Source organism: Ixodes scapularis, unplaced genomic scaffold (assembly GCF_016920785.2).
Source record: "Ixodes scapularis isolate PalLabHiFi unplaced genomic scaffold, ASM1692078v2 PGA_scaffold13__105_contigs__length_92229423, whole genome shotgun sequence".
Lineage (NCBI taxonomy): Eukaryota > Metazoa > Arthropoda > Arachnida > Ixodida > Ixodidae > Ixodes > Ixodes scapularis.
The window spans coordinates 39651429-39671181 of record NW_024609839.1 but is presented as its reverse complement, the minus strand read 5'-3'; the positions used below and the strand labels follow the sequence as shown (position 1 = coordinate 39671181).

Below are 19753 nucleotides of genomic sequence, written 5' to 3'. Positions count from 1 at the left end.
GCCGGTGACGTCATCAGTGATGATGACGATGCGGATGCCGGTGACGTCACTGATGACGTCATCAGCGATGATGACGATGCGAATGCCGGTGACGTCATCAGTGATGATGACGATGCGGATGCCGGTGACGTCATCAGTGATGATGACGTCATCGGGGTCACGTGACCCCGGGGGTCACGTGACTTGGGGAGGCACGTGACTTTGGGTGTCACGTGACTTGGGGAGCCACGTGACTTTGGGTGTCACGTGACCTTGGGGAAGGGGTCACGTGACCTTGGGGAGTCACGTGACCCCCGGTGACCGTTGGGGAGGGGTCACGTGACCTTGGGGTCATGTGACCTTGGGATGACCTTGGGGGTCAAGTGACCTTGGGATGACCTTAGTTACGCCGACGGCGACGCCGCTCAAGCCGGGAACGGGCCCCTAAGAGCTGCGCTCTAAAAGGACAACACAACACAAAGTCTCAACCACGCTTGTTTGAGAGTGTGTTGTGCTGTCCTCCCCCCCCCCCCCCCCCAATCTTGGCGTTTTGTCTAACATGTTAAAGCTTCACCAGCTTGTTTGCGCCCCAACTTTTTGTTCTTAGCGAGTTGCATGAGCGGTTTTGATCGTACCGCGGCGAAAACAGCCGGGCGATCATGGGGGCGCCTAGAATGAGAGAGCGTTCATGATCACGTGGTTTATGAACACCATGGTGTGACTAACTTGGGCAGTGTTGCCTGGTCGCCAGATGAAAATGATAAAAATTCGTAAATTGATTATTGCAATTACCAGAGCTCTAAAAATCGCGTAAATTTGTGTATATGCTAAATAGCCTATGAGCATTTCATTTGAAGAATAATCTATTCGTTTAATGTTCGTGTCATAATCCCTTTAGAGGGATACTACAACGAAATTTCGGCGGTCATTTTTTGGTCTATGTGTTCAAAGGAGCAGTATCACATCGAACATACCAATATCTTGTTAAAAAAAGTCTCGAAAAGGAATTTTGGAACGAATTAAGCGATTAGCAAAGAGCACCTGGTGGATGTCGCTAACGCCTCGCTTGTAATGCTCGTCTAGGAACATTGACAGCTAGTGACGGTAAGTGTCTCGCCTCCGGCCTCGACGAGAGAAGAGGGGAAAAAGGAACTCCCCTCTTTCCGAGAATCCCTTTTGTGTGTCGCAGAAGTCGCTATTGTCCCCCTACAAGATTATAGAAGATTAACCAGTCTCTCGAAATTCGTACAATAGCAGCCGCTTCGGTGGCTGAAGCGACTAGGCCATCCTCTCGACGTCAGCCTCGCCGTAGCTTTGCTCGTCCCGAGACCTACGTCATGATTGCGTTGGATGTCACGTGGTCCCCGCTGGGCCTTCTCCGAGCGCTTGCCAGAGTGGGCCGTTTACAACGAAAAATACAGCCACCAGGCTCAAAATACAAACGTGTGATTGTCATTTACGGATATTGTGGATCATATTCAATCATTTTTGAACACGACGGGAATATTTCAAATTTCGTTGAAGTATCCCTTTAAATCTCTTGAGCCACCTGATCAGGGTGAACGTGTAAATGCACAGCGCTTACGCAAAGAATACCAATCCCCAAATTTTCGTAAAAGGCGCTGGAGTGATTCAGAAGGGTAAATAAATATCCGTCCGAGGCCAGCGACGTAACGGAATACATGCGCGTGAAAGAGGATATTGGCATTGCGAGAGGCCCAGATGTATGCAGAAGTTCAATTTACGGCTTACCTGAAATTTGGCAGAATATTGGACCTCGAAGAAATGAACGAGACGGCGTGGTTTTTTGCATTCGTTTTTCCAAACCATGCATATTTTATTCAAAAAACTCCTGTCCTGAGCCGCGAAGAAGGTCAGCGTGCATAACGTCTGCTGATCTTGTTCCTACATGCTTTAAGGACGTTGAAATACGACGACGGCGTGGACGAAAAGATTAGTTACACCGACCTCCTGGATTTATACGACGACGTGGGACTTCCTACATTCTCCGTACAGCAGCATCAATATTTATACAGGCATGAAATCCGACGCCTACGGGATCACTTTCGAGACGTGCTGTCGTTTGTACAAGACATACACGCACGCACAAGGTGTGATATCAACGGGTCCGTCAATGCGATCTAAGGGAATGACGAAGAAGAAGAGGGAGGACCCCTAGACACAGACACCATATTGACGAGGGTTGCCGAAGCGTACAAAAACAAACGAATTGAGGTGGGCGACGAGCTTCACCCTCCGATTGAGGAAGTGGTTGAAGACCCCCCCCCCCCCCCCTCCCACCTTCCCACCTCAGTGGAGACGACGAGAAGGAAGGAGTAGAAGAAGAGGTGGAATACTAACAAGGAATGCGTAGAATTTTGGCGATCCTCGTCATCAAGTGCCTGTTTCTACGGCGCTCTTTGACGGAATTGCCGGCGTCGGTTCCACGTTTCAAATCCGCGCGAACGATCGGAGGTTTCAAATACTCTTCGCGGATGGTCTTGACTTCGTCGTTGGTCGGTCCGTAAAACATATTGTCAGGCTTGTATTTTTTCAGATCGTCGCGCATGACGAGCGCCTCGATGGGCGACACGTCGAGATTTTTACGGTTCAATAAAAATTCTTCCATACTCTGAAAATCGTTCAAGTGCATCCCGTCTTCCATGCTAGACAGGTTGAAATGACAGTCCTTCAAAGTGCGACAAAACGCGGCTTCCGTCTTACATGCGCCCTCGACGCACTTGAACGCCTCGGAGCCCGCGTCCTCGTCCCGTCCGAACAGAATCGGCTTCAGTGTGCGTTTCGCTTCGGTCAGTTCTTCGGCGACCATCGGCATCAATTTGTCAATCTTGATGGAAAACCCCCTTCTGTTTACGATCAGGCGCTTAAGAATAACGTACAGGACGTCTTTATAACTGCTGAAGGTGTTTGCGTTTTCGGACACGTAGCTTTGCAGCTTTCCCACTGTGCGATCCACGTTTTCGAGACCGCCCATCGATGGCACGATGTGGTCGAGTAGAATGCGGCAGAGAGCGGCGCCAAGTTTCTCCTGGGCCTCGTCGAACATCAGGTTGGGATTGCCCAACAGCCAACGTTGCGTGGGTATGCTACGCGGAGCGGAACAGAGCTCGGTGGCGAACGAATCTTCGAGTATGTTGAGATAGTGCTCGCGAAAGAGCATGTTTCGGGCTCCCAAAATAGGCCCCGACTGCGTAAATATTGTGTTGGCGTGCTTGTTGGTCTCCTTAATGTAGTCACGTTCCGAGTCCGGGTACGGCGTGGAGAAGAGACGCCTACAGTAACGGTCCGCGGACAGGTGTTTCAACAGTTGTTTTCTCAGACAGGACTTGTCTGCGAGAAAGGTCGAAAGGGTCGGCACGATCATGAAGCGCTTCTGCTCGGCCTTCATGGAGGGCGACAAGTACGGGATGTCGTTCGACGACATGAGAAACTTTGCCGAGAGCATGAAATCGTTATGGTACCGATCGTACTGTTGTGGAATGGACACCCTGTCCCCGCCCGTAATCTGCTTCAACAGCCGACGGCCCCTTTTGTCCATGTCGAGAATCGGGATTTTCCTCTGGATGACAAAGCGAATTTCCTCTGAATTGTTTCTCAACGGGGCGGCCATTCGCTCTTCCGAATTGTACGTGAAAAAGTTGGAATGCAGGGTCCGCACCAACTTGCTGTCCTTTCCGAACAGGTGACGCAAAATCCCGAGAAACAACGACTTTCCGTTCGCGGCCTCGCCGTGCATGAACATGAGCTGCTGGCCGCTGTAATCGGTGGAGAGACCCAGGGCTAAAAACTCTAGAACCATGCGCGCCTGTTCGGATGATCCAAACAATTCAATGAGCATCGTCCACATAAGCTCATCCCACGTCAGTTGGGAACACACAAACGAAATCTGACCCCCATCGTCGTCGTGGGCGCTCGGCTTCAGGGCAGTGTCCATCACGGCGTTGTGTAAACCCGGGTGCATCTTCAAAAGAAAGCGGAGGGACACGATGTAAATGACGACGCAGCAATACAGACTGCTCTTCGAGGACGTGCCATGTTTCGAAATGCATTCGAGCTTGCTCTCCGCGTTGCGCATTATCTCGTTCATGTCCCCTTGCGTGGGCACGTCGTCCGGACTTATCTGGGTGTCATCGTACTTGGGCTTCACGTCGAAGTATTCCTGGAACTTCTTTGGTGGCGATTCTCTACACATTTCTTTCAAGAAGTTATCCATAAACTCCTCTGGATCGGAAAACTTGCTCATCTTTTTGAACACCCGGTCGCTCATCGCCTTTATCACCGCAAACACTTCGTGACCCAGTTTGTTGTTTTTGAACACCGACCAAGCATTCTCGATCGTTTTGCACAAGAGCTGGCACCGGTAGCGAAACCCGCCTCGAGTCGGAATCACTTCCACGTAGTAGTGGTCGACCTTTTCGCCGACGCCCAGAGTCAAATCGCATTCGCTGCGCACGGTACACACTTGGTCCGGGCTCCAGGCCACGTAACGCTTGACGTACAAGTCGTACGTGTCCCCGTTCGGCAACACCAAGTGTCTGTTGCTGGTGAGCTTTATCGAATGCGTGTTGGCTGCTCCTGGCTGTAGGTACCTGTGTAGATTAGAGAAATCCAACTTGCGCTCTCTTTGATTCGTCAACTCTAGTAAAACTTCGTAACACAAATTGAACGGACTTACGTCCTCTCTCCACGACTCAAACTTGAAGCACGTCTTTATGGCCACAGTTTCCAAGTCCGACAACAGCGTGCTGGGCTCATTGGGCATCATTGTGCCCGTAGTTTCGTTGTATTTAAACAGATCGTACCTACCCGACCCCTTGTTGAGCATCAAAGTGCAGATCTTGTTAGTTTCGAGCGATCGCTTTATGTATTCGCTGTAAACAAACCGTTTAAGGCCGAATCCTTTCGCCAGCTCCTCCAAGAGCCACCTGGACGTCTCCTCGTCCTCTTTAGTCATTGTGAAAAGCGGTTCGGATTGAATGCGGAACACTTTTCTCGGCAAATTCAACGGCTTATGTTCGACGTTACTCGCAGAAGAACTGCGACCGTCAGAGCGTTTCCTCTTTTGTGCGACGTATTGCGTTTTGGGCGGAACGGGTATCAAGAGATTGGTTCTGTCCCGGAGAAAATCCTTGTCCTCGCTGTCGTCTTCTGAGCTCTCGCCGTCGTCGTCTCGCAAACCATCCGCGGATGTGTATTTCCAGAGCCAGGCCACCGCGCGATCGTAATGGTATTTCGGGTTCTCTTTCATTCTGGGCTGGAACTCCCGAGACAAAACGCGATTCGCAGCCCCGTGGTGGAATTCATGGTGCTGGCTATTATCAACAATAACTTGTTCCAATGGTCACGCTTTTTCGCGTAATCCGCCAAAAACATCAGCTTTAGCAACGCCCACTTGAAAATGAATTCCAGAATAGCCACCGTGGATTTGGACTCACCCTCGTTCACGTAAATGCCGTCGTACGCTTTTGCCAATTTGATGCATGTCGTAAGAGAATTCTCGACGACGTTTTCGCCCGGAGAGGACGGTGTGCCCGTGGGATAAATTATCTCAAGGCCGCCGCTTTCGTCGACCTCAACTTTACCAAACCCCTCGTCGTGGGGGTGCAATACGCTGTCCTCGTCCATCTCCTCGTCCGAGCCCCGTTCGGAAACCACGCCCACGCCCTGATTGTACTCTACAGCCCCTCTGTCCTCTACGGTCACGTCGTCCGATTCGACGTCGACGTTGTACGTCACACTATTTACAATTATAATGCAATTAAATTCAACACTATTTACGTACTCGTAAGTTGGTTTGAATTGGTTTGCTCCGGTAGAAATGTCAAAGTCCGGCCAATCCTCGGGAACAGCCTCGGCGAGTAGCTCGCGCACCGGCGTCAAGAGTCGGTTTCCGTTGCGCGGCGGGTCGTCCACGAACGCAAAGTTTGTGTAGTGTACGTGCCAACGTACCACGTCCGCGTCGCCGTGGTTTTCGTCCGCTTCGTCAATACGACTTCCACTGAAAACGTAGTCTGGTCGTCACGGTGCACTCGCGGTACCGATTCACACGGTGCTGGGCGCCTTTGCCGGCGCGCGACACGACGTTGTCCACGGTCAACACGGGGTGGTCCGGCTGGCAGTCCAAGTCCAGGACGAGTCTGTAGATGTATTTACCGCAACCCTTTTCGCTCACCGATGTATTACAGAACGTTCGCTTGGGGACGGGTCTCCATCGACTCCAACAGCTCCGCCGCTTGTTGCTCGTCGTAAACGATGGTCTTCTTGCCGAGAAGGTGAGTTTCCATCTGCAAAAAGAAAAAAAAAAAAGAGAAAATAAAACTTGTTAAAAAAACGCCTTCTTGTTGATCAGAGCCGTCGAATTTAATTAAAACCACGAGTCAATTTCTGTGTGCGGACGAAATGAGTCGTGTGATCATCTTGTGCGGCAACTTTTTCAGGACCTCTCCGTACACAAGAAAGGGGTCCCTATCATTTCGTCGAAACTCGTTTCGTGGAATTACGTTTCGTGAGCAACTTTTCGTCGACACTGTGACGTTTCGTCGAAAATCGTTTCGTGGAGAGCACCACCGTGAAACGTTTCGTCGACAAACTTTTTTTCTTTTTTTTTTTCTTTGCGGCTTTGAAAGGAATGCCGGAAACTCGAGGTACAAGCGGTTGTAAAAGAGGACAAAGACAATGCCTAGTGCAGTTTCTCTCCAAGGAGAGCAACTGCGCTACCCTCTCGCTCTCATCTGTGTCACATGGAATAAGCAAGAGCGCACAGGACTTCGCTCGTGGCCTATTGGGATATTTGCAAGTTGCGAAGCCCGTTTATGGAACTGAACGTTCCTGGAGGAAGTAAAGTGATGGAAAAAAATATGCGTAGGCGCAAAACAAAACTTCGATCCAATGGTGGGTTGCGGAAAAGGGCGTGGACACTGATTTTTGTTTTCATATTGGTTACTTTTAACAAAAACACAGCTTGCAGCCTTTTATTGCTACATTACGATCCTAATATTTCAATTTAAATTAAACATGTACATTACCCTCAATTATGCAGAAGAAAAAGTGATGCACTGTTTTACTGGCTACTGCGACTTATACCCGAAAAAAAAACTGTTTAGTCGCACTCGTTTCATCGTTATTTATTTATTTCAATACCTTCAATGCCACACCGCGTTACAGAAGGGAACGGGGGAAAAACAAAAGTACGAAAAATAGAATTCAACTCATGATAGGTAACATAATAGTTTTCAATGGCAGACTTGTATGCAGGGGTGTCTGTGACTGTGGCGATAGAGGTGGGCAGGTCGTTCCTGTTATTAGTAGTCCTTGGGATAAAAGTATAAAAAAAAGAGCTTCGTGCGACTTAAAGGAACGTTGACTTTATGGCGATCATCATTTCGATGAGATAAATACGATGGTTCAGAAAAAGCTCTTCACTTAGATGCTGGTTCCGGTGATACATTTTGTGAAATAAGGACAAACGAGATAATTTTCTACGCATTGAAAGATTCGGAACATGTAAGGTTAGTTTCATGAATGATACACTGGGAAAACGTGAGAAATTAGACAAAATAAAACGTGCGCCGCGATTCTGTACGGATTCAATTTGATTATTAAGAAATTCATGGCCTGGGTCCCACACCGAACTCGCACACTCAAGCTTGGATCTAACAAGGGTCTTGTACAGCAGTAGTTTTAATGATGAAGGAGCCCTTGAGAAGTGGCGACGTAAGTAACCTAAGATGCGATTAGCGTTGTTAGAAATAAAGTTAATGTGAGTTTGCCAGGAGAGGTCAGATGTTATATGGACACTTAGGTGCTTGTACGACGTCACCTGTTCAAGAACAGAACCAATGTTATATTGAGGAGGGTTAGTACAGGCAGCTTTCCGTGAAATTCTCATTACTTTACATCTATTGGCATTAAGGCGCATTTTCAAGACCAGTCAGTAATTGAATTAAAGTCAATCTGAAGAAAAGACGTATCAGTGTCAAAATGGATTACACGGTAAATGACACAATCATCTGCGAATAACTTTATGGATTGGTTGTTTAAACGGCCCCTTACTCCAAAAGCATAAAAAAACAATGACACTCGCACTCCCGCGAGCACGGTTCCTGCGAGTAAACTAAAAAGGCTACATTGCAATGCAAAAAAAAAAAAAAAAAAAAAAAACGACAAAAAAAAAAGACACGAGAATTGGTAACAAATAAATAAAACATTACCCCAAGTTTAGTCCTATTACACAAAGGGAACCATAGTTGATATCAGATGTGCAACTTAATGCATTATATATAGTTTCTCTCGAGCAGCCGCCACATGCAAGGCCTTGGAGGCGGTAGTACCACTAGACGAGATCTGTCGGCAGCAGCCGACTGGTCCTCACACGCGACATTTAATTGTTTTTTTTTTATTGATGCCAGCAGACAGATACCAGGGGCAATCAATTCGTGACCCAGCTCTTTGCATAAAATAGCGGCTTCCTTGTATAATGTTTCTCGGTCACATATTGGTCTTATGTGCATGCAATATTTCAGTACAGAAATAATATGAGCAGCACTTTTGTGTTATTTAATATCCACAAGATAAATATGCTAAACTCTAAGAATGGTATGCGGTCTGGTAAGTACAGTACGTTGAATACCCGGTGCTCGGAGGAAAACGAACAGTGTTTTATCACCGTAAAAGTAAACTACGCGTAACCGAATGTTCAGTCTCGTCCAAAGTTTAGTGCTAGCGGCTAAGACCAGAGACCAATTAGCTTAAAAAACGATTTTATGCCATTTTCAACGATAGAATGGCTGTGTGTACCGCAAACATTCCTCCTTTCTTAAGTTTTTTTTAAGAGTTTTAGTATTTTGACGTGTAGACTATCTATGCTATGTTTAGGTGGCTCTTGAGGATTCTACCAATAGATGCGACGCGCAGAAAGATACACGTGCTCTGGAAATGACTCTGCCACTTCGTCAGAACAGTCGGAGTGCCGGCGGCCAGCCCGCGAAGGGTTGCATTCGATGACGTCCAGACACCTCGCGCACGTATGCTGCCGAAAGCGTAGCCCTTAAGAGCAGCGCATATTGTTCAATGTCTTAAGCATCTAATTTGAGAAAAGACAGTGGACAACGCTTCCCCAAAGGCTCGGGCAAAGACACGAGCGAAACCATACAAATCGTAAATTCCAATATCGGCGCGATCAATGCCCCCCCCCCCCCCTAAAAAATAAATAAAATAAATAAGCAGGAAAAGGAAGTCGGTGAGGCTGCGCACTGGTTTCGCCCTACTTGGCCCAGTCGGCCGTCATTCATTCTTTCATCTACCCATCCAGCACAAGACCGCGCGCCGCGCAGGCGCCACGAGGAGGTGCAGCTGGCGGAGCTGGCAGAGCGAGCTGTCGACGAAACGTCGCTACGTCTGTCGATGAAATGAGCGGGTGCTCGTTTCGAGGAAACGATCTGTCGATGAAACATCGTAGTGTCGACAAAACGATTTGCCCATGAAACGTCGTTCGACGAACTGATTGACACCGCGAGAAAGGACGCACATTCGGTCAGAAAACATAACGTGTCGTTGGTGTACACATGTCGCAAGTTTCGGTTGCCGAAGATGTAGCAGACCTAAAAGATGTATACAATTCCTGTACGCCATTTACGCCGCTGGTAGAGGAATGAGCAGTCTCAACGCCTTTAAAAATATTTCAAATGCTCCGGGGTACCAGTCACGCGAAACGGATTTCATGACCCTATAGCACTCGAACAACGTTTTTCGGCAAAATCATTTTTCATTCGTTTTCAACGCTGCCCTGAAAGCTATGGAGGAAAGGATCAGCCAAGTGGAAGATTCCGAGATCCTCCTGTGCCTTCTCGAGAGAGAAAGCCTGAGTAGAGGAAGAAATACGGCGATGACTGGAGATACAGACTTATCATGACTAATAATATTTTAGGAAGTGCCGTGCACGAAATGGTAGTTACTGTGTGTCGTCTTCGAGTTCGACAACTGTCGCTTGCTTTTCACGTTTTGTTTAGGACTGACTATTAAAAATCGCCATTGGAGTTATTAAGTGCTACCATGTTCTGATGGCATACGTTACATTTAAAGTAAAGATAGGGTTTCATACGTCAGTTTGGATCTCTCCCGGTAACACTTCCGCTCGCCGGATTTGCTTTGGCCACGGTTTTGGCCCGATGAACTCATATTTGCGAAACGCAGGCCTACATAGTATGTCCCTCACTTTAAGAATGAAAGTAATGTAAAAAAATACGAATATTTAGGACTATGTAATTATTTGGGGAAGCGAGGAAAATTTAGGCAGAAACACGAAAAACAGGTAGCTCGAAACGCTGGGCCTTCTTGCCGCGCGCAATTCTGGCACATACAAAAAAAAGAAGAAAAAAAATGAAAAAGATTTTGCGCGACATGCGCGCTCTCTTCACGAAAAGGGTCAAGCGCGAGACACATGCGCGTCCAAACTGTCCGATCCGACGTGCGAACTGCCGGAACGACGTTCGGAGGCGGGTTTTCGTCGCACCGGAGCGTCGGACGGGGGCTCTCTCCGGCGCCGGCGTCCGACCAATTTGCGAGATATCGCCGCACCGTTGTCCGATTTTCGGAGGGCCGCAGCCAATGGCAGCACAGATGGGGCGAAGGTCAAGTTGTCACGTGACATTCAGACCGATCGGGTGAGGAGGCACTACGTGGCTCGGGGAAGCGGATGTGGTGGTGCGTCACGCGACGTGCTTGTGAAGGGAACGGACTCCATCGAGTTTTCCCGCGCGCACAAAACGAGCTGCTGATTTCGCGCGCCAAAGCAAGCCGGCCTTCTGGGACCGATCGAGACCGTCGAAACCCGAATACACTCCGTTTCACCTTAGGATGGACAGCAGCGGACGCTAAGAGCCACTCCAATGTCATGTGAGTGTCACGTGAACTTCGGGAGAGACGCAGCAATGCGCGCGGTACGTAGTCACGTGATTTGTACCCAGTGCTCGCTTCGCTGGCTCCTAAGGTCCGCTGTGGTGCATCGTGATTAAGTGATGTTGAGCAGAAAAGTAGTCTCACGGAAAATCTTCACACACGCACACTTTAATAGAATGAAATAAAAATATTATGTTCGTTTTAAAGTAAAAAAAATCAAGGACGAGGGAAGTATTTTAGTTTTCTAGGCTCGGTGGCGCGAGCTACCGCCCAGTATAAATATATAGCCATTAGCATCCATCCATCCATTAGGTAGAGGGATACCCGAAACTGGGTGGAGCTGAACGGAGCGACGCAACGACGCGTCGAGAACCGTGTGTCGCGAACCGTCCTGTGCGGAGATTTGGAGCAGCCATCTTCCCTACAGTTCGCACGCCGGATCGGACAGTTTTGACGCGCATGTGTTTCGCGCTTCAGGCGAACGTTGCGCGAACGGCGAAAGAGGAACGGGAGAGGAGGTTTGGACCAAACTCGCGACCTGACAGGGAAGGAGGACACGGAGGGAGAGGAGGACGCTCGCGCCTCTCGGAAGACGACGTTTCGCCATGTTGGTCTCGCTGGCCGCCCGACGGATGAAGAAAGCGGCCATCTTGGACACGATCTACTACGTCTACCGCGTCCGGATCTTGATCCATCGACGTCGAAAAAAATCGCAATTTTGAGGCATCCACTGGACCTACTGCGCCCGGTGCACGGCACGCTCGAGGCGCGTTAGCTCCGCCGGACTCTCGGATTAAAGAATGCTGCACCTCTGTGCTGCGGATCCCCGAAATGAACATCTCCGCGACCGGTGGCAATCAGTTCGTCGAACGACGTTTCATGAACAAATCGTTTCGCCGACACTGCGATGTTTCATCGACAGATCGTTTCGTGGAAACGAGCACCAGTTCGTTTCATCGACAGATGTTGCGACGTTTCGTCGACAGCTCGCTCTGCCAGCTCCTGGCTCCGCCAGCTGCGCCTCCTCGCGACCTCTGCGCCTGCGAGGCACGCGGTCTTGTGTTGGATGGATGGATGAAAGATGGCCGACTGGGCCAAGTATGGCGAGCCAGTGCCCAGCCATCTTGCCTCACCAACTTAAACTATCGCCATTTTTTTTATACTTTTTTTTTTTTTTTTTGAGGGGGGTGGGAGGGCTTGCCGATTGCACTGATTTCGGAACTTACGATTTGAATGGTTTCGCTGGTGTCTTTGCCCGAACCTTTGGGGAAGCGTTGTCAAAGCCGGGAAGTTTTGTTATCGACACCCACCCCAGTGTCCTTTCTCAAATTAGATTTTTAAAACATTCAACAATATGCGCTGCTCTTGAGGGCTACGCTTTCGGCAGCATACGTGATCGAGGTGTCTGTACGTCATCGAATGCAACCCTTCGCGGGCTGGCCGCCGGCACTTCTACTGTTTTGAAAAAGTGGCTGGGTCATTTCCAGAGCAAGCGCATCTTTCCGCGCGTCGCGTCTTTTGGCAGAACACTCAAGAGCCGCCTGAACATAGCATAGATAGTCCACACGTCAAAACACTGAAGCTCTTAAAGAAAATTTGAAAGAATAAACGAAGCCTGTTTGCGGTGCACACAGCCTTCCTACCGTTGAAAATGGCATAAAATCGGTTTTCAAGCTATTTGGCATCTGGTCTTAGCCGCTAGCAATAAACTTTGAAGGAGACTGAGCATTTTCCTACGCGTGGTTTACTTTTACGGTGATAAAACACGGTTGTTTTCTCCTCCAAACACTGCGTATTCGACGTACTGTACTTACCAGACCGCATACGATTTTTCGTCTTTAGCATAATTAGCTTCTGGATAATGAATGACACAATAGTTCTGCATATGTTATGCCTGTACTGAAATTTTGCATCCAGATAAACCAATATGTGACCAAAGAACATTAGATTTGGAAGCCGCTCTTTTATGAAAAGAGCTACGAACTTGCCCCAGGTATCTGTCTGCTGGCATCGATAAAAGAACAATTTAATGTCGCGTGTGAGGACCAGTCGGCTGCTGCTGACAGATTTCGTGTAGTGGTAGTAATGTTCTTCGTGTATCGTGGGATGCTGCGCTGGCTGGAGGGTGGCTTCTTTCCGGTGGCTTCAGTGACGCTCACGACTCGGTGGTTGATTAAATAAATATATATTTACTGATTATGAACAACTTTTTACACGACAAAACAATTGTCACGCTGCTGATGCCGCGGCAACCCAACGATACACGAAGAACATTACTGGCGCAGCATTCCACGATAGAAAAGAAACATTACTGGCGCAGTCGACAGGATCGTGGACGTCGTCGGCCACTTCGACAACATCGTGTGTGCCAGAAAGACGACGAGGCCAGTGCTGGCGCGGAGTGTGGCGGTGTCCAGACTTGCCGAGACAACGAGCAGCTGTCAACAAGCAGCTTGGCGACACCGGAGGCCTTCAGCGGCGGCAGCCGCGTCTCACTGAACAGACTCTGCGTGCGGTGATCGACGCCGGGACTCGCGAGTTCGGTGGCGTCAACGACTTGCGCGGACTCTACAGCACCGCCAGGTAAGTGGTCGTTTTCCCTTCCGTCGCCGGCTGACACCCGCGCACTTAGTTGCATGGCGAGGTATAACTGGCCCATTGGGGAGAGCCTCAGTGACGGAGACGACGAATGGTCGAATGGGGAAGCGATTCCGCTAAGAGTTCAGATAGCTCTCGTGAGGAAAAGAACGAAGGAGCTAGAGCTGGAGATACGACTCGCGGAGCTCCGGGCGGAGGAGCGGAGAGCAAGGGCTCGGCTTCTGGAGGAGCACAGTGAGGAGTCGCAGATTGATGCAGCGGAGGGCGCGGAGTCCGAGGCTCACTGCGTGAGCGAGACAGGACCGGACGCGCGAAGCGACCCGGAGGCGGCCGTTGGGTCCGAGGCCGATCGTGTCTTTCGGGAACCGGGGACTGCCGTGTGTTCCGAGGCCAGCCGCGCTGTCCAGGAACCAGACACTGCCGTGGGTTCTGTGTCCAATTGTGTCGTTCAGGAACCGGACACTGCGGTGGGGTCCAACGCCGATCGCGCTCTCCAGGAAGTGGGCTTTGAGGCCGATCCAGCCGTACCTGTACCGCAGACTACCTTGGGGTCCGAGGCCGGTCATGCCGTGCTGAGTCCGGAGACTGCCGGGGGGTCTGACGCCGATCGCGCTCTCCAGGAAGCGGACACTGTCGGGTTCGAGGCCGATCGCGCCATACAGAAACCGGTGGCCGCCGTGGGTTCCGAGGCCGATCGCGCCATACAGGGTCTGGAGACTGCCGTGGGGTCTGAGGGCGATCGGGCCGCTTGCGAACCAGGGTCTCCCTGCGTCCGGGCAGCTGGAAGGGAGGAGCTCCCGGAGAGCCAGGGGTCGGTCCCGGCACTGGGGAGGCTGGTGGATGCCGATGTCGCGAGGGGGGCCACTGCAGTTGTTCAGATTGGACTTCGGTGTCCCCACGACGGGCCTTGTGGTGAGGGTGTGACACCGTGGGTGCCACCAAGTGGGCGGCGCGGGGAGGTGCACGTGCAGGAGCACGAATCGCCGTGGTGCGGCAATGTTGGAGCGGGGACGGCAATGGCGCGCCATGGGCGCAGAGTTGGTCCTTCCTCTGACCGAACCGACTGCGAAGCGAGTACCGAACGCGCTTCCGTGGAGAGGCCGAGCCGAGCACGCCTTCGTGGGCCTAATGAAGCTCTGGCGAGCTACACTGTTCTCGCGACACTCGACACGGGTGCCCGAGTAAGGGTTGATTGTAGGGTGGCAAGGGAGCGCTTTGTCGCACTCATGCACGTGGTGTCAGCGGGCGTGCATGTGGGGAAGCGATCACTGCCGCGGCCCTTGTGAGGTGCCATTGAACTCTAACTTGTTGAGTAGCGTTTGCCACACTTTTTGAGTTTTGTGGTGTTTTTGTTTACGGCAACTCTTGCGGCGCTTTTGATGTCGTTGGTGCGACCAAGACAGGTCCGCAGAGTCTATAGTTAAGTGGGTGATCAAGGTTTCTGTCTCCACGAGCAGAAAGAAGTGTTGTTCCTGTTTTTAATTTTCATTTGGCAGGTCGTAGGAGCGTGGCTGTGTTTTATTTTGTGTAATCGAACGTTTCAGCGTTGTTCAGTGTTCACCAGGCGTTTTCAGTTTACCCTTGACTGTTGGTTCGCCGTGATTTATTGATGTTTTGGTCTTTTGTTTGCGGAAGCTCTTGCGGCACCAATGGTGTCATGGTTGCGATCGATCCAGGTCCTCGAGAGGCCTGCTGAGAACTTGAGTATAGTGAGAAGTGTTGTCATTTTTTTTTCCTCATTTTTTATGTAGCATTCGGTGCTAAGGGGGCCTGGCTTGGTAATTTCTAGCCATGCGTTTTGTAGTTTTATTTTTCGCTTCAGTTTAAGCGAGTTGTTTTTGTGTTCTTCTTGGGTTTTCGGCCATCCTGTTTTTGTAACTGCTGGCTAGTCCAGAAGTCCTAGCGCAGTTTTCGGGGGGACGTGTAGGGATGGCCGAAGGGGCTTAGCCGAAAGAGCTCGGGGAATTGGCGGCGCGGTCACCCGAAGCGTCCTTCGGAGGCGCCCGATGTCTTGTCTTTCCCTTTGGCGGCAAGCGGAGGCCAGCTCCCGAAAGTGGAAGCAGATTTCCCCGCGTGGGAAGTAAACAAACCTCTGTTCGCGGGTGGTCGCCCTTGCCGCCGAGGTAATTGGGGAGGCGACCTTGTCGGGGCCATGTCGGCGACTTCGGGGGAGAGAGGGAGGTCCGGCCTCCCTTCGGAATGTCGGTGCGCCTTTTTGGAAAAGGGGAGTTTCAACGAGCCCGTGCGCGGAGCAAGTCGTGATCTCCCGCGGTCCCGAGGGCTCCGCGTACTTTGTCCTGCGGGGCAGAGAACTTGCCGTGCGCGGCAAGGGATTTGGCGCCGAGGCGCTATTCGCGACTCCAGCGACCTATAGGGGGCGCCACCACCAAACAAACATGGCGGCTGAGTCCAGGTCGCGTCGGCTCGGCCGGGCCGCCTGAATAGGTGGTGCGTTCAATTTAACAGATTTTCTTCTGTTTAATGCCCAATTTTATAGGTATTTGAACTGAGACGGTTAAGTGTAGCCGGTGCGGATAAACTTGCAAAGCATAGTTTTGTTTTGCCGGTGGTTTTTTTTTCTTTTCATGTCAAACTTTCGTTTCGGAGATTTCGTTCAAAACCGAAACTATGGGCTCCGGAGAGGCGGTAATGTACTAATCAGTTTTGATCATCTAAGGAAAGCGGCGATGACTACAGAATTGTTCCACAGTGAGTAACTTTTCAGATAACTCGCATGCCTCGACCATGCGACTTATCTGTCTGCGAAATCGAGCTTTTGTGCGTATCCGCGTTTAAGAAACAGCTCCAGTCGTCTGCTCGGTCAACAACACAGGGCTGCAGGAAAATTACAAAAATTAAGCAAGCGCTTCTTGAGCCAAGGACCATGTTAACCAGCTGGCGCCCCACTAAGCAGCTGATACTCGTATTTCAATTCAGGTTTTAGTAGCAATCGAGAAGTCATTTCGACGAGCGGGTTGTGTATTATATTACGTACTATGTCCCACTAAGGCGATATTAGTATATTCTTGGGTTAAAATATGAGCTTAGTTGACTAGTTATTAGGTGAGCTGCTGAATAAAAGTATATTTGACAGACAGAGAGGTATTACTTAAACTTAGCCAAATGGTTCTATAGCCGGCAGCACAGAGACAAACTGAAGAGAGTCTTCATCGAACATTCACGCAGAACCTCTCTGCATTGAGCTTTGCTTCGAATCCTGAACGGAGAAAATGAGTATTTTTTGTGGCCGGTCAACCTGACCGATGTAGACGTATTTTCCTGCTGGCTTCGACGTCCTCGTAATATAAATATTGGTGGCGCGATAGGTCAAAATGCCGTGACAACATCTAACGTTGCGAGACTCGTCCCCCACCTTTTGAAAACAGATAATTTCCCTCATTCATCATTTGCAGCGAGCAGGTTTTCCCGAATCAAGTGATTGCGAAATCAGCCCAACTCCTTCATTGTGGTCCAGAGGCTTTTTCGGTGAAAAGCAGCCAAGATGAATAGCCAACGCACCGATCGGCGTGGGGGACTCAAACTTTAAGCTAATCGAGCACAATCAAGCTCAAGAAAAGCAGCTATCGAACCTTCCAATTCACTTGACTGCAACATTGATGTTCCCTCCAGTGAAATGCCCCGTCTGTCGTCCTCAGTCCACTGTTCTACATCCTTATAAAGAAACCACTTATCGGTTACCAAGTAGTCGTCACTTTGAATGTGATCCGAGACAGACAAGAAATCAAAACGTTTTTCCGCGATTCCTCCCCATCCAAGAAATCGAAAGCACGCGACCGTGTGCTGTGGAGTAAACGGGCTTTCAAAGAAAACAATCTACTGAGGCTTCACCACACTAATGATCACTCAGGAAAACTTAAGAAATAATCGGACCTTCGTCAAATTACATTGCTCGCCACCGCGCCGACTACAGGTCTCCGCGAAAGCCACCACTGGAGAGACGCCGAGGGGCGCGGAGCGACCTGGACCGGCTGGTTCCCGGTTTTCCCGCTTGGTGGCGTCCGTTTTGCTGGAGTCGCGAATTGTTGGCGCTGGGTTGCCGCGGCATCAGCAGCGTGACAATTGTTTTGTGTTGTAAAAAGTTGTTCATAATCTGTAAATATATATTTATTTACTCAATCAACGAGTCGTGAGCATCCCTGTGGGCACCGGGAACCAGCGACCCCGGAAGTGTATTTTACGTGCGGGGGCTGGCGGTCGAAATAAAGGGTGAAGTGTGTGTGTGTGTGTGTGGGGGGGGGGGGGGGTGTAGGGGGGAGAGAGAGAGAGAGAGTGTGATGGGGAAGGGGGGAATTAAAATTGAAAAAAAAAAACACAGTTATTACCAAGATTTCACTGTTTCTGAAGGTTAATTATCATTTCGTATACCCTGCGTCCCTACATTAATCCAAAATTTTCGTCACAAGGCAATGAAATGTTAACATACAATTATTTTTATACATTAAGAGAAATGCGACTTTCTTTAGAACACCTCACCACAATGCAATGCTTTTGGAAATTCAATCCAAAAGCCAGCCGTCTCGGTGGCTCCGAGGCAAAGCGCCGGCCTATGGATCCCAGGGTGGTGGGTTCGGATTCCCTCAATCTGACGGAGGCTTATTGCAGAAAAGGCGCCCGAGCTTTTGGTTGCATGTCAAAAGATCCCCAGGAGGTCCAAATTAATCCTGTCCTCCGCTGGGGCGTGCCAGATGCCCGTCGTTGGGTTGGCATGTAAAAACCCCAAATTTGACTTTTAAAACCAAATGCCCACCAAACGCGGTCATACGATCTGACATACCTACTTTACCGGGAGTTCACGTACGATGTTTCGTTAGCACTTTGAAGCGACCGCGCAGATTGGCTTGCTAACGTAGCGTGCTACGATTTAGTACAAAGGTGCCAAAAAATGGTGGATTCACTTTTTTTCTTTCTTTGAAGTATGAAGACATAAACCTTTTTAGTGAAAGAAAAGAAACATTTTTCTATGGGTAAATTTTCGCGGAATCTCTTTTTCGCGAAACTATCAAATACTTTTTGGGGCAACTGACGCGTCTATTACGACTGAAAAAAAATGAGCGGAATAAAAATAAAATACAATAATACATAACATTGCCTTCATTTCGCCAGACTTAACGCCACAGTGGCTTGAAATATTTGATGTTTACACGCAAAATTAAAAAAAAAAGGTTTTTTTTTATGTTTACGTGAACTAACTTTACAAAATTTCACTGATTACTTCTACTAGCTAACTACGTCTGTGTGCTAAATACCTTCGCAATATACTGCAAAACTGTTTTATGCGGTTATTTCAAAGGGGCAAAGAAATATCGTGAACTCCCTGGACTCTCTGCAATGCAGTTCATGCGATCTAAGATTTCACAATCCCCTCTTGATTTGCTACGCATGCACACACACAAAATTGAAACAAAACCTACCAGATTTTCGTAAATTCTGGGTGACTCTTGGTACGGTACGGTCCCCGCAACCACGTATCAAGGAGCGTTCTTTTGGTCGCCATAATGATTAAAAGTGTAAAACTTTAAATACTGTTTTTTTTTTTTTTTTTAGCGTTGCACTAGATGAAAAAAAAAACACACATCCTCTGATGTTCAGATGTCCAAAGAAACCGTCCGCGGATTTCAGTGACAGATCTACAACTGCAGTTTCAGTGGAATGACAGGGCGAGGAGAAGGAGGGCTGGGGAAGAGGAAGCAGATGAGCTGCTAGAGACGAGGAAAGAAACATTCCTCTCGTTTCAGCAGCTTCACTGGCGATGCCTTTTTTTTTTTTTTTCTTTCAGCATGTTTCCAGTTTTTATGGTCGTCTTTGAAAATAGTGTAAAACCGTCTGGGCGTACAATAGGGTGCCCGCCTGAACATAGCAGGCTGGCTCGGCAAGAACCCTCTTGCTTTGGGAGTTTGAAAAACTTTTTCCCTTCAACTTGCTACATCTGTAGGCAGTCTTCGTTCAAGAAGGGCTTTCTTCTCACGCAGACCGTCTCCCCACCCTGCGATCGGCTCTCCACGCGAAAGCAATTATCCGACCTTCGCTGTTACTAAGACCCCCAAAACAACAAGAAACACAACATCAAAAATGCAGTTGAAAAAAAAAATACTTAGGAAAAGATTTTTGTACTTTTTTGGGGAAACATCATTGCCCAAAATAGAAGCAAAATGAAGAAGCCGGCTGGCTGGGTGGACAAAAACAGTGCGCTGCGCGTTCCCCCGCATGGCCAACACGCGAGTGGAGTATGGGAGGGCAC

The 19753-nt window shown here is 49.3% G+C and overlaps 1 protein-coding gene across 1 annotated transcript in view; it reads right to left on the bottom strand.

Moving 5' to 3' along the window:
• Positions 1-2335: 2335 nt before the first annotated feature.
• Positions 2336-19753, bottom strand: part of LOC120838757 — a 111905-nt gene continuing 94487 nt past the window's right edge. Inside the window, 3 exon segments of the mRNA XM_040208813.2 lie at positions 2336-5280; positions 5283-5998; positions 6184-6284. Coding sequence (XP_040064747.2) covers positions 2336-5280; positions 5283-5998; positions 6184-6284 — 3762 coding nt within the window.